At 35.5% G+C, this 14,736-nt stretch overlaps 3 protein-coding genes across 6 annotated transcripts; 2 read left to right on the top strand and 1 right to left on the bottom strand.

The window, feature by feature from the left end:
• The first annotated feature begins 1,209 nt into the window (after positions 1 to 1,209).
• On the top strand, positions 1,210 to 4,123 carry LOC145087467 (putative amino-acid acetyltransferase NAGS2, chloroplastic). The gene is made up of 9 exons (XM_079025415.1): positions 1,210 to 1,741; positions 1,847 to 1,934; positions 2,007 to 2,212; positions 2,302 to 2,453; positions 2,571 to 2,976; positions 3,066 to 3,163; positions 3,267 to 3,378; positions 3,484 to 3,643; positions 3,728 to 4,123. The coding sequence occupies exons 1-9, from the start codon at positions 1,400 to 1,402 to the stop codon at positions 3,949 to 3,951; spliced, it is 1,788 nt and encodes a 595-aa protein (XP_078881541.1). The 5' UTR covers positions 1,210 to 1,399; the 3' UTR covers positions 3,952 to 4,123.
• Positions 4,124 to 5,200: 1,077 nt separating this feature from the next.
• LOC145087468 (single myb histone 1-like) lies at positions 5,201 to 7,075 on the top strand. Of its 4 annotated transcripts, XM_079025420.1 has the most exons (7): positions 5,201 to 5,344; positions 5,619 to 5,790; positions 5,898 to 6,118; positions 6,238 to 6,322; positions 6,471 to 6,554; positions 6,651 to 6,973; positions 7,044 to 7,075. In XM_079025420.1, coding segments are annotated over exons 2-7 (864 nt in total). In that variant the 5' UTR covers positions 5,201 to 5,344; positions 5,619 to 5,640; the 3' UTR covers positions 7,045 to 7,075. The 4 variants fall into 4 exon arrangements, with proteins under 4 accessions (XP_078881546.1, XP_078881542.1, XP_078881545.1 ...); XM_079025416.1 differs by having other exon boundaries at positions 6,651 to 7,075; XM_079025419.1 differs by having other exon boundaries at positions 5,202 to 5,344; positions 5,624 to 5,790; positions 6,651 to 7,075.
• A 1,252-nt stretch (positions 7,076 to 8,327) lies between these two features.
• Positions 8,328 to 10,124, bottom strand: LOC145087469 (ADP-ribosylation factor-like protein 8b). Its single transcript, XM_079025421.1, has 7 exons — positions 9,932 to 10,124; positions 9,622 to 9,830; positions 9,336 to 9,417; positions 9,209 to 9,241; positions 8,977 to 9,098; positions 8,728 to 8,889; positions 8,328 to 8,650 (listed from the first exon to the last, which is right to left on the bottom strand). Exons 2-7 carry the CDS (start codon positions 9,657 to 9,659, stop codon positions 8,533 to 8,535), a joined length of 555 nt encoding a protein of 184 aa, XP_078881547.1. The 5' UTR covers positions 9,660 to 9,830; positions 9,932 to 10,124; the 3' UTR covers positions 8,328 to 8,532.
• Positions 10,125 to 14,736: the final 4,612 nt, after the last annotated feature.

Here is a 14,736-nt window from a genome sequence, read left to right on the forward strand (position 1 = left end):
TGACGCTTATCGTCTCTAAATTGACTAACTCTGATCTACGGACGTTACATTATCCCAAATATGAATAAAGGTAAATTCTATAATTAGTTGATTCGAAATGTTTTAAGTAATGCTAAAATAAACATGTATATTGAAGTGTTGATGAACATGTCATTTTCATGCAAACGACATGTTTTATGGTATCATGTAGAAAAATACTTTGGAAAATAAAAATTTTTAAACACATATACTTAACTTATATCCTGATCAACGAGGTTCATCAATCGTTTCTCCCTTGAATTTTCAATAATCACTTTCATGAGATTAGTTGACACAGCCCGACTAAGAAAATCTTGAACAAAAAAATAAATGGTTGTTGTATTATAGATGTGTAGTACAATAAATATTTATGTGTAGGTAATTTATGATGTTAAAATAAAATCTTACCAAATGCAACAACAATGTCGATTCCTAGCTATCAAATCCTGGAAAGTCAAAAAATTATAAGGATCAACAATAACTGTCAACAAAATTGTTTCCATACTTAATTTCAAACGATGAATAAATATATTATATATTGTTTCCTATTAAATCAACCTAAAAATATAATATGATCATACCAAAATATTTTAAAATCATACCAAAGTTAACCGGATTCTTATGACATAATAATAATAAAAATTATAATCACCTCTAATATATAAAATTAACATTTTTCCTAATAAAAATATTTTTTTTATATTAATGGTTTATTAATATAAACAAATTTATATTAATGGTTGATATTAATGACTTAATTGAAATGGTTTGTTACTAATATGTTTTTAAAGCTGACCATATTAAAACCTTTATAATAGGAAATTTAAGATTTAAAATATGGAAAGATTTTATTGAAATTATATACATTTCATTTCAACGGATGTAAGTTAATTTTGTTTGACAATTGGAAAGCTTTTATTAGAATTAAATACATTTCATTTGGAGAAGATCATGTCAGCAATTTGATTTAAGGGTAGAAAATATAGAATTGAAACACAATCAATGACCCAGATTGTTTAAGATGATGTCATAATTTTTATCTTTTAATAATATTATTATTAAAAGATATATAAAATATAGTTTACATATATAAATTAATAAGCAAGAATTATTTCTAAAACCTTTAAAAGATTTTTAAATATTAGAAATTGATTTGTAGTCATATCGTAATGTTATATAAGCCTAAACGAAGTCCATCTTTGCCACTCAAACACGAATTTTGGACTCTTTTACGATCGTTGACCGTCTAACCCTAGCGGTGCGGCGGCCCGTGGGGGTCCTCCGCCGAAAGCAAAAAATATCGTTATTTTGCCACCGCTCCTCCACAATCACACCATCCTCTCTTAGTCTCATTGCCTCCAAGCTGCGATTAAGCTCTACTATGGCTGTTTCATCTTCGACTTCCTGCATCTCCCTCCAAACATTGTGTCGTCAAAAGGCTACTTCGGACCTTGGTAGTACGACTGGGTCGGTGAAGATGCCGGTGTTCAACTCCGTTGCAAGTGTCAAGAGAAAGAACGTTTCCTTCAGCACTTGTAATGTTTTGGGCGAATTTGAGAGTGAAGGCGCCGGCGAAGCGAACATTAATGCTATGAAGGACGAGGTCTTTGTGACGTTTTTCCGGGAAGCGTGGCCGTATTTCACGGCTCATCGTGGCAGCACCTTTGTTGTTCTTCTTTCTGCTGAAGTTATCGATAGCTCCCTTTTAGATCCTATTTTAATGGCAAGTCTCTAGTTTATATTCAATCATCCGATTGCTGTTGTCTGATATGTGATTAAATTAACCTGTTAATGGAACGAAGAGCTGAAATAATCGATCTGAATGCAGGATATCTCGCTCCTTCATGGTCTGGGAATCAAATTTGTTCTTGTTCCAGGGACACATGTACAAATCGACCAGCGATTAGCGGAAAAAGGCGAGTTAAACTTGTACTTCTTTAACAAACACTTCTGTCACTTAAATCATCACTCACGAATCTATGTAACAGGTTGTGAACCTAAGTATGTTGGAAGATACAGAATCACAGACCCCGATTCTCTGGATGCAGCAATGGATTCAGCTGGAAGAATCCGTTTCATGATCGAGGCAAAACTCTCTCCCGGACCATCCTTATGCAGCATACGCAGACATGGAGAAAACAGGCGCTGGCATGACAGTGTTAGTGTTGAAAGTGGTAATTTTCTTGCAGCCAAGGTAATCTATCACACGTTTTGTTCCTCTCTTCCATTGCTGTGTTCCTCTCTTCCATTGTTGTAAACTAATCCATGTATAACATTTGACAGAAAAGAGGAGTTGTTGAAGGAATTGATTATGGAGCAACAGGTGAAGTAAAGAAAGTTGATGTTGAACGCATTCGTAAGAAGCTGGACAATGATTCCATTGTCATCTTAAGCAACCTTGGACATTCAAGCTCTGGTGAAGTGCTAAATTGCAAGTATGCTATATAGTAAAATGGATTTACTAATTACTTATAGGTACCTTTTACTGTTTGCCATGATCTGTAACTGAAAATACTAACAGTTACTAATGTTTCCTGCTTCCAATAATCCAGCACATATGAAGTTGCTACAGCTTGTGCTTTGGCTCTTGGAGCTGAGAAGCTTATATGCGTCATAGATGGTCCAATTTTAGATGAATGGGGTCGTTTGATTAGGTTTTTGACTCTTGAAGATGCAGACATGTTGATTCGTAGACGAGCTAAACAAAGTGAGATTGCTGCTAATTACGTAAAAGCCATTGGAGAGGAAGACTCCAATTCCAATTCCATTGATTTTAGCACCATGAATGGAATGGCATCGAGTGACAGGTATACTGCAAAATTCCAGAATGGTGTTGGTTTCGATAATGGAAATGGTTTGTGGTCAAGTGAACAAGGGTTTGCCATTGGAGGACAAGAAAGGTTGAGTAGATCAAATGGGTATTTATCAGAGTTGGCTGCTGCAGCCTTTGTTTGTAGAGTAAGTTGTTACAATAATTATTAATTTTGTACTATAAATTAACTTAATGAACATTACTAATTATGTTTTTTATTTTTTATTTACATTAGGGAGGTGTCCAGAGAGTTCATTTGCTAGATGGGAGTATATCTGGAGTGCTACTTAAGGAGCTCTTTCAAAGAGATGGAGTAGGGACTATGGTGGCTAGGTATGTTATATGTATATATTATATATATTATCCTAATATTAATATATCAACACATATAAAACATAAGATTTAAGGTTGATATATTTATTTTTGTATTTTTTAGTGATCTTTATGAAGGTACCAGAATGGGAAAAGTAGATGATCTTCCTGGAATAAGACAAATTTTCAAACCTCTAGAAGATTCTGGAACTTTGGTCAAGAGAACCGATGAAGAGGTTTTAAAAATTCTTTTTGATAATATTAAGTAACTGACTTAGAGATAAAATTGGTGATAGTTGTTGAATTAACTTTTAATTGTACATTATGTTATGTTGTGTTAGTTACTCAAAGCATTGGATTCTTTCATTGTTGTGGAGAGAGAGGGGCAAATTATCGCGTGTGCTGCTCTGTTTCCATTTTTTGAAGAAAAGTGTGGGGAGGTTGCTGCGATTGCTGTTTCTCCTGACTGTAGGGGACAAGGGCAAGGGGACAAATTACTTGGTATGTCTTGACTTGTTTTTTTTACTTCAAATTAAAACAAAAGTCAATATGTTTTTTTGGCTCATGGAAAAAATATCGTTGCAGATTATATTGAGAAAAAAGCATCTTCAATGGGGCTTCAGAAGCTGTTTTTGCTGACAACACGAACAGCAGATTGGTTTGTAAGGCGGGGGTTTTCGGAGTGCTCAATTGAGTGTATACCAGAGGAAAGGCGAAAAAGGATAAATTTGTCGCGGGGATCTAAGTATTATATGAAACAACTGCTACCCGACACTAGTGGAATCCGTTTTAATAGTATGTTTGCTTGAGTTGTGTTGATATTAGATGGAGCTAGTTTTATGAATAAGAGAATGTTTGTTAGTGTGCATGTGGTTTTGGGAGGTTTTTTTTTTTTTTTTTTTATAAATAAGAGAATGTTTGTTAGTATCCAGCATGATTCTTTCATTACTTGTTAAATTTTACATTGAGTTGGAAGGCGAATTAATTGTGTATGAATGACAAAACTAATTTTAAGAAAAAAAAAACCTACATCCACAACATCTGACAAAAGAAAATCAAAGATATCAAATGCAAATAGTATAAATACGTGTTGATTTTCAATGCATTATTTTTCTTTGCTTTGTCACAACTTTTAAAGTAGATAAGTAGATTGCTGAGAAACTTTCATCCTTCAAACCCTGCGAGACAGGAAACTTTTGTTAGATCTACAGATGTGTTTTTTCCTGTATAAGTGATGACATATTTCCAATGAGTTAGCCAAAAAGTTTACATGTCTATTTCTTGGTGAAAACATGTTGGCCAAAACCATCTATTGGGATAAAAAGAAGAAAATCCTAAAAATATGATAGTAGACACTTAGAAAAAATATTATCTATCTAAATAAGAGAATGTTTGTAAGTTTGTATATGTTCTTTGTGTAATCAACCGACTTTTCTGATCAAACCAAGTACTACTGTTAGTTTTTTGTGATTTACCTTAACTTGATAGTAACCTTGGGACATTATGCAACTTGAGATCTTTAGTGGTACAATTTACTGATTTTTTCTTAATAAAGAAGATATATTTTTTAAACTATATTTCTTAAGCTACAATGTGTTCATTCATGATTACTGGAAATGAAGATCATCGGATGTTGTATGTTAAATTGAAAATGAGTTTAAGAAAATGTTAATATCATAAATGAGCAACATATGACTTGAGATGTTAAACTTAAAATTATTATTATTAGAAGCTAAGCAATAGAAACATTTTGCTCATAAAATATATTTAATTTAATGGTATTTTCTGAATAAAAGTTACAACTGATACTTTGTGATAGTATTTAAAAAAAAAAAATTCGTAAAAGAAAACAAAATTTGTAACTTTTAAGAAACAATAGAGAGAAATTCCAAAGCTGAAGTTATATATAGTTTTTAAAAAATGGGATATTTTAGAACTACTTTAAAACCATTGGGCCAAAAGTGAAGAAACAACACATTTGAAGGTCTAGCAATGAAATTACAAGTTTGTACAGGAAAGGGCGGGTGAACCGGATTAAATAGGGCAAAATTTGCTAAATTCGTTACTACTTTCTGTAATCGATAGAAACTTGTTTTAGGGTTTGAATCAGATTTAACAAACAGATGCTGCGTCGCTGTCTCCGATTTCACTTAAGCTTCCCGTTTCTGCCTTAAATACTGTTACTTTTTTTTTTTGCCACTGGTAAACCCACTGAACTGTTGTACATGTTTGAGCTATGGTATTTCAAAGCTAGTTTAATTATGAATGGATATTGAAAGAAACTGATGAAAATCTGTACGAAATGTTAGATTTTGAATGCAGAATTAGAGATTGAAAGTTGTGCATCATTGAATGCGTGTGTTCTTCTTATCGTTAATCCATAATTAGTTCAGAATTGGCGATTCCCTCTTCGATCATAGATTATTGTGATAAGGGTTTGTAAACTTAAAAGCTTTTTGTTTGGAATTTGTTGTAGGAAAGATTTCAGAGGTGCATAAATGGGCGTACCTAAGCAGAAGTGGACATCAGAAGAGGAATCTGCTCTTAAAGCTGGAATAGCCAAGTATGGACCAGGGAAATGGAGCACAATTCTCAAAGATCCAGAATTTTCTTCTGTCTTGCATTTGCGTTCCAATGTGGACCTTAAGGTTGAAACAACTTCTACAAACTGGATTATAAGATCAAATCGAGTATGCTACATTACTACAAAACACATAACAATATATTTATAGTTGTATTTGTTTTCCTGAAACAGGATAAATGGAGAAATATGAACTGCATGGGTAGTAGCTATGGATCTCGCCAAAGGGGTAGTAGATCTTCAAAGTCTCAGCCAATTCATAAGTCTGAAGATATTTCTACTTCTTCTAAAGAAGAACATGATATGCAAATTTGTATTGTAGATCCTCTTCCAACATTAACTCTACCATTGCAAATTGATGATTCCAAGAAGCCAATTCCAATTCCAATGCCAAGGTCATGTCAATTATCAAATATCAACCTCTTGTCATTGTATAATATAAATTAATTAAAGTGGACAACTAATTGTTACTTAAGGGGACTGAAAAATACATGTACATTATTTTAATTTGTAGATTGGATAGCCTTATATTGGATACAATAGCTAATCTGAAGGAGTCTTGTGGCTCTAGTCGTGCTGCAATTGCTGAGTATATTGAGGTATAAATTCATACCAATTGGATGAATTTCAAGCAGCCATACATGTGTTCTTAAGTCAGAATTTGAAGACATGATTAATGGGTTTTGTTTATTTTTGCTATTTGTTTAGTATTCTTCATAATTTCAGCATTTTGAGAACTTATTTCAGGAGAATCAATCAACACCTCCCAACTTTGGAAGACAGTTGAAAGAAGAGTTAAATGCTTTAATCGATTGTGGGAAATTAATCAAGGTAGTTGGCTGTTATTATATGGTATCCTTTTTCATGGAAGAATCTATATAATAATCTTAATTTATATTTTCTCCTCATTGGAATTGGATCATATAGGTAAAGCATAGGTACAGAATTGCACCAAGTTCATATGTAAAAAAGATCTCAAAAAATGAGGAGAACTGCAGAGTGGGAGAGACAAGTGGCAACAAGATAATTACAAAAGCAGAAATAGATGCAGAGTTGGAGAAGATGAAGATGATGACACCTCAGGAGGCTGCTGCTGTTGCTGTGAAGGCAGTTGCAGAAGCAGAAGCTGCTATTTTGGAAGCTGAAAGGGCAGAAAGGGAAGCAGAAGTTGCAGAAGCTGATGCAGAGTTAGCTAAAGGATTTGCTGCTGCTGCAATGCGAGCGTTAAAGAAAACTGCATTTTGGACATGGTAGTAAAAATGTTGAGTTTATGAGTTTATTATAAAAGTTGACTTAGCAAAAATATTTGTTCATCTGCAGAATATAATGAGATTGAAACAGGATTTTGGAGATATGTGGAGTGTTGTAAAGGCTTGTGAATTTTGTTCTCTTTTGAGGTATAAAATGAATGAGAGTATTTAATTAGGTAAAAAAAACTTGTTTTAGGTAAACTGTTCACAAATAATCGGGGATCTTGTATACAAATATGAGATTGGAGAACACAAATATCATATTTTATAGGATTAAAATGTGCTTTTTTGAAAGCAAACCCACTCCTTTTTATGTACATACTTGATAAGCACAATGTGAAGAAAAAAAGTTTAAATAAAGAATGCCTCAAACTGTCATATGGTTGTTAATTTAAAAAAAAATGAGTGTAATAATAACTATCTTATTAATAGTGTTTTTTTATGTTTAGTTTGATGTTTTAAATCATACATTCAATTTTATGTTGATTCTTTTGTTAAATTTTTGTTTCGATTTATGTTGAAATATATCAAATGTTGTATTATTTGAAGTAACAAAAAAGGAAAAAAATTGATAGATCATACACATCCAATCATTTTTTCTATTTTCTCTAAAAATAAAAAATAAAAACTCAGTAAGTTTTAATCAAACACGAACACCTAAACACCATAAATAAAACTCAATCTTCTTAAAAGTTTTCCAAAAAAACTAAATACACTTTTCCACAAGCATCTTCAAGGAATATTGCAATTACTTCTAGAAAGCTCAATTAGTCAACATTATTCTTATTTTACCAAAACATAGAATATTCTCATGTTATGATGTTAATAACTTATTCAGCCGTTATGAATTAACCAAAAAAAAAGGTAAAAAAAATTATATCTGACAAGACAGTTACCATAAGAATCAAAACACTAAGGGTGCGTTTGGTAGTGGAAAACTGTTTTCATTTTCTATGAAAATGTTTTTAGAAAATAGGGTTAGGTTTTCATTTTCAATTTTCAATAAAAACGCATTTGGTTGGAACGAGTGGAGTTTTCATTTTCCATCTTAGAAATTTAGAAAACTGTAAAAATCATTTTTCTAATTTACATACAATTTGGAAAACTGGAAATTTTTCATTTTCTAAGAAAACTTTGGAAAACTGAACCAACCAAACGCGTAAACTAGAAAATTTTCCACAGCCAAACGCACCCTAAGCCATTTTAAAGCAATATGCTTGATCTTCCAAATGACCATTTATCTAAAATCTTTCTCAAGTTTGTTTTAATTAGTTGAGTTTAAGTTAATTGACAAAAGCTAAATGTGGTATGCAAGTTTATAGAAACAATACATGACAATAAAAGAAAAACAAGATTCAAAGAAACAAACAATACCTCAAGTCTCGAGTTAAAAATTACTAAAACCGTAGAGTTTACTCTTCCTCTAGAACATAGAAGTTATACACATCAATCAAGAACAAAATAGAGTGTAATAATAAATCAACTATGCAAACCAAATCACCACCAAAAATCCCATCCTTCTTCAGTCAAACATTCCCCTTTCCTTATCATCATCTTCTTCAACTTTTAGATTTTGAATGCTTTATAAGCCAATCAATCACCGAATCTATATTCGTCGAGTTCTTGCAAGAAATCATAAAGCAACACACTTCTCTTTCACCAATCGATCTCAACCCCCTACACAGACAATCCAATTTCAATATCAGTATCAATATCAGTATCAATTTGGGTCAGTTAAAGAAAACTTGTCTTACATTTGATCGGTCAACGCCTCCTTGGAGAGCGCACCAGTCTTATCAATCTTGTTTCCAAGAACAAGTAAAGGAATACCACTCAAGGCTGGTTTGTTAATCAGATCATGGAGTTCACTTTTTGAAATGCTCAGATTTTCATGATCCGCTGCATCAACAACATAACTGCATAAACGACACAAAAAAAGTCAACATTTTGACAGAAAAAAGTCAACTCTTTCAAGGATTTCATAATAGCAAGTAGTCACATACACAATGGCGGAAACTGCACGACAATATCTCTCCCACATGCTACGAAATCGTGGTTGACCTCCAAGATCCCATAGTTTTATGGTCACGTTTCCTTTTGTTACTTTTCTCATATTAAATCCCACCTTGAAATTTGACATTTTTTTAATTAGATTCATGATGATGTTGAAGGAATTAGCTTACTATGTGTTATTGTTAGTGAGATTAATTAATTTTGGAAGAAAAGAAAACACACCGTAGGGATCATGTCTTCGCTATATCCACCAGTCTATGAGCATTCATAAAATCAAGTAAAGATTAACAAAGAATTCGAATTGAGATATGATTATAACGAATATGGAAGTGGTTTACTGTTTACTTACAGCAACAACGTTTACGAGTGAAGTTTTTCCAGCGTTCTGGAGCCCTATCAAAGAGAGCTCCATTTCCTGCTTGAAGAAGAGGCTGTAAAATTTGATATCAAGATTAGCGAATGCAGGGTTAATTCATAAACAGATCGACGAATTTTTCAATTCAAGGATGAAGTTCATAATACGAAACCCTAACAGGAAAAAGATGAAGGCAAACAAACAAACAATCCATTATTAATTCGAATTGGAACACAAATTATGCGAATTTAGGGCGTGAATCGGAAAGTGGAATGATTACCTTCGAAGCCAATTGAGAAGAGCTTCCCATAAACCCATTCCGGTTGAGTGAAGAAGAAGATAATTCAAACGAAAAACAGAAAAGAGGATGCGATTTATTGAAGCAGATCGATCACTCTCTTTTACTCTCTGACCTTCAAAATTATTTGGTTTCTTTTGGGGATAACTTTCCTTCTGTTTTCTTCCTTCTCTCTCCTCTACATTAAATTTCTAACAACAGAGAAGCGTAATCAATGGTGAATTAAATTAGTGATTGCCATAAAAACACAATAACTGATTGGAATTGGGATTTCTTGAATTTAGAAGGTCACCTGAGATTAAGCAGCTCAGCTTCGTGGTGTAAATCTTGAAGGGACGTTCAAATTTACTAGGAGTGGAGTTGAGTCGGCGATGATTGACGGCACCGTCGTAAACGACGGACGAATGGTGGGTGGTGGTTGATTTATCGACGTTTTGGTTTCGTGGATGCACGTTTGCCTGTGGAACTCTTTGACACCCAATCTCTTTGTTTTATTTCTTTTTTTCCAAACAAAATAGGTAAACATATGTTTCAACGTGGAAGGTGATTATATTATATAAAATAATAAAAATAAGATTTATATTTTGTAACAAGATTTGTAACAAGATAAGTTTAAAAGGATAATGCTTAGATTTGTTTCTGTTACGATTTCTAGAATAACAGCTAACCGATGAAAAGGTTAATAACATAAATTGAAAACTAATAACATAACATGTTATTTGTTTTTTTAATTATTTATATTTTAATTGTGTTTAATTAATCAGTAACTATTTTATTCTTGTTTTTTAACATTCTTATTTTAGATTTAAATTTTTATTGTTTCTTAATTATTAAAATTTGAATTGTATTCTATTGAACACTAACTATTTTATTTTTAAATTTTAACATTCTTATTTTAGATTTAAATTTTTGTTATTTTAGTACAATTTAATTTAAATAAATAAATAAAATAAAAATTAATTTATTTGTTATCGAAGGCAAGCAAGAAGGAAGCAGCCTCCTGCTGCCCATCGTCGCCCACTGCCGATACCATTCAAAAGCCGTTACCATCACTAACTATGGCATGTTGTGCTGCTGTTAACCAAACCCCCACCCTCTTCCCTCTCCCTCCCGTCGTGTTACTGTTGGAAAAATGAGAAGGAAACCGGAGCAACAACACCCGTCGCCTCCCTACTGTTGCCACCGTGAAACTAAGATCGGCCACCACCATCTACTTTTCTGCCACTGATAATTCATTTAAATAAATTTTAGTTAACAAAACCCTGGAAATTATTAAATAAATTCTTTTACATAGCTAAAATACCAATTACCCTCGAGATATTAATCTATGTTAATATTTCCGTAAGAAACTAAATTATCTCGGTATATCGCGTTCACGACAATACATCCCGATTTTCTCGCATTCATTCTCGAAAACAAATCGTCAATCGCAATTTAAGGTGAGTGTTACGGCCCCCAGTTTTACATATTTTCCGCGGATTGGGGGGGGGGGATACATGTACTACTTGTAATATATTTATTTTGTTTAAACAAACAACATCACCATTTTTATGCAATATAAATCACACAAAATTATTATTTACTACTCTACTACCTACAGTACGGAGAATCTGGTTTGAAGGGTCACATGGGTTGTTGGATTTCAGAAAAGCTTAATTACCAAAATGATTCTGCCCTCGGTGTTTCATGTCTGGCCCTCGTCTGTGCATGGTATGTAACGCCTGGTTCCTGATATGTATTTAACTTATAATTTATTCTAATTTATAGAGTAACTCAACGAGTTGGGAGCCCCAAACTCGTCGAGTATAGATCATAAAGGTCACGTATTTTAAGTAACCTACTCGACGATTTGGGAGGCCTCAACTCGACGAGTTGGGGGGTCTCAACTCGACGAGTAGGCTAGCAGATATGATACCCTAATTTCCGAGATTTGCACCCTATTTAAACACCTTAACCCCAAAGTGTTTTCCTTATTTCCAACCTCTAAGTCCCTCACCCTAAATCTCGAAACCCTAAAGCTATTGTGAGTGATTGTGAGCCATTCTAAGTGTTTTTAGTGTGTACTTGAAGCCATTGGAAGAAGGAAAAGCTTGAGGACTCAAGAAGGAGCTTATAGATCTAGAATCCTTGCCTCATCCATGACATTGTGCTGGTATAAAGCTTAAACCTTGCCTTGTAGTTGTTTAGATCTTCTTTTAAGGTTATTTTGCTTGGTTTTGGTCCAAATGTCATGATCCTTGGGAGTTGGATGTCCCAAATGGGTTAACATTTCAGATCTAAGGTTTTGAGGGGTTTTCATGGCATAAAGGTGCCAACTTTATGGCCATGGAAGTCCCATGAAACCTTTAGACCATCATTTTGGCCTTTTCGAGCTTCTAATGGCCATGCATGCAGAGAAAGCTGGGACTTTACGTGATCTTTTTGTCCCTAGAGTCCAAATTTATGACCTCATGGTCTATCTTGTAATTTTGGTGGTGTTTGGATTACTACTTTGGCCTTTTTGGGTTAGGATTTGAGCTTAACCCCTTTTAGGAAAGGTATTAATGGGTAAAGTTGGAAACTTTACTCTTCTAGAGGCATTTCCAGTCTAGATCTGGAGTATAAGGTGTAGATCTGAAGAGTAAAGGCTTAATGCATTAAGAAGGTGTAACATCATGTTTCAGATCGTCTGTGATTTAGGGTTCGTGGGCTGCAACCCGGGCATGGGAAAGCCTTTAGACTGCGACGAGTTACTAGAAGCGTTGGGCTTTTCGCCATTTTCTCGTGGATGTGGGGATTGTTGGAAACATGCTTATTGTGAGGAAGCTATGATAGTTTGAAGCGTTGGCAAGATTGATCCCTTATTTGAGAAGAGGTGGCAGCTGAGTACGTGGGGCGTACATGTGTGTACACTCAGCGTACTCATGTGCTTAATTTGGACACAGAGCCACCTAGTACGCTGGGCGTACCAGGCTCAGAGAGAAAACCCTAAATGAGGGATGTGACCATATTTAAAGAACATGATGGCCTCATTTCTGGCCACCATTTCCAGACCTCAACCCTCTCAAAATCCTAATTCCAGTTCTTTGAGCTTAAGTGACCATTTGTGAGCTTATAAGTGTTCTTGTGGTATTTTTAGAGTGAAGAAGGAGCATGGAAGAGAATAGAGTTGGAGTCCAGGCTTTGGATCTGGGCTTTTCTGTGGTTGGAGCATCATTTGAAGGTATAAAGCTCAAAGCTTTCCCATCCTTTTTATTTGTGCATATTATGGTCCATTTTAGGGTTTTTGGTCCCAAAGCTTGAAGCTTTATGAGTTATTGAACTCCAGAGCCTATTATCTGTACCTTTGAGTAATTTTTAATGGAGTGGATTCAAAAAAATGAGGTCTTGGACGTTAGAACCACCCCATGCATGAGATATGAGCATTTTAGGAGTAAAGAGTGAGAGTTTTTGTGTTTGGGATTTGATCAGCCATGCAAAGGATTAAAGTCACGGACTTTATGGAGTATGAGCCCTTAGGGAGTCCAGATCTGAGAGTATAGCTATGGTCTTAACGAGTTAAGACCAAGAGAGTGGGAAAAGCAAGACTGGACGTACGCCCCGCATAATTCTAATACGCCCGACGTACTGAGATGGTGTCCTCGATCAGAATTTGTGTGTACGCTGAGTGTACCAAGGGAGGTACACCTCGCGTAATCTCATTGTGGGATTTTTGGGCTAAATCTCATATTGGGCCTGAAGTTTGGGCTTGTTGTATTGGAGATTTTGATCATATATATATATATATATATATATGTGTGTGTGTGTGTGTGTGTGTGTATGTGTGTGTCTTGGTCCTTTGTGTAACGACCAAAAATTTCAACCAATTTAAAATTTTCGAAAACAACCTGATCCCATTAAAGTTATTACAAAAAGGTTTTCAATACAATTTATTTTAAGTATTCCCAGAAGCTCATCACCACATAAACACGAGGAGCGGTACGATCACGCCTTCGCCTTGCCACGGTCTCCTGAAGAACCTGAAAAACATAAAACCACAACTGTAAGCCCGAAAGCTTAGTGAGATATCCCCAAAATACCAACCACATATACCATGCACGCATAACATGCCATAACATATCCAATCACAGAACAACCATGCACTTCGGGTCTACTGTGTGACTGGTCCGCCGCACCGGCCAACAATCCACCTGGTCCACCCTCTGAGTCTAGCCATAAACCTCGAGTCTGCAGTGTGATTGGTCCGTCCGCACCGGGCCTTCAATCCACCTGGTCCACTCTCTGAGTCTACAGTATGACTGGTCCACCCACACCGGGCCTTCAGTCGGCCTGGTCCACTCTCCGAGCCTCGACACGTCTGGTCCACCCTCTTGGGGCCTACAGCCTATCCGGACCGCTTGCTGGGCCTTCGGGACAACCGGTCCGCCCTGGGTATCTTAGCCTACGACACAAAGCAGGACCCGCCTCAACCCAACTCCAGTCCAAACAACCATGTGCACATAAACATACAATCATATAACAATTCACCGTCAACAAACCGATCAAACAGATCACATAACATATCATCATCCTAACCAGGATACCGACCTAACCGGTCACTAGCATAGCATCACCCTACATCTTAGGATACCGATCTCAACTAGGTCTCTAACATATACCATCCTATCTACCAGGATGCAAACATATCAAAGCAATAACATAACAACAAATACCTAGATCTCAATCCGATAAGGGCCGACCTTGGTGCCTTAGACCCTGTTGATATAGTGAGGATAACTCACCTCGAAACTGCCGACTGAATAGATAACCCAAGCTGCTCCGATCACTGATACGATCTCCACCACTGGACAACCACCAAGGCACTGAACTCAAAACAATATCCAACAATTACCAAAATGCCCCTGGAAACCACTGGTCAACCCTTGGTCAAAGTCAACCCCTGACTGACTCTACTCGCCGATTCAACCCGATGACTCGCCGAGTCCCCATGCTCAAAAATTCCCCAATCTGCGACTCAACTCGCCGAGTCACCCCGAGACTCGCCGAGCTCAACAACTCTGAGTCCACTCACACACAACTCACCGAGTCATCCCCTTGACTCACTGATTCACGGCTCAA

This window comes from Lactuca serriola, chromosome 2 (genome assembly GCF_051521515.1).
Source record: "Lactuca serriola cultivar US96UC23 chromosome 2, Lser_US96UC23_V15, whole genome shotgun sequence".
Lineage (NCBI taxonomy): Eukaryota > Viridiplantae > Streptophyta > Magnoliopsida > Asterales > Asteraceae > Lactuca > Lactuca serriola.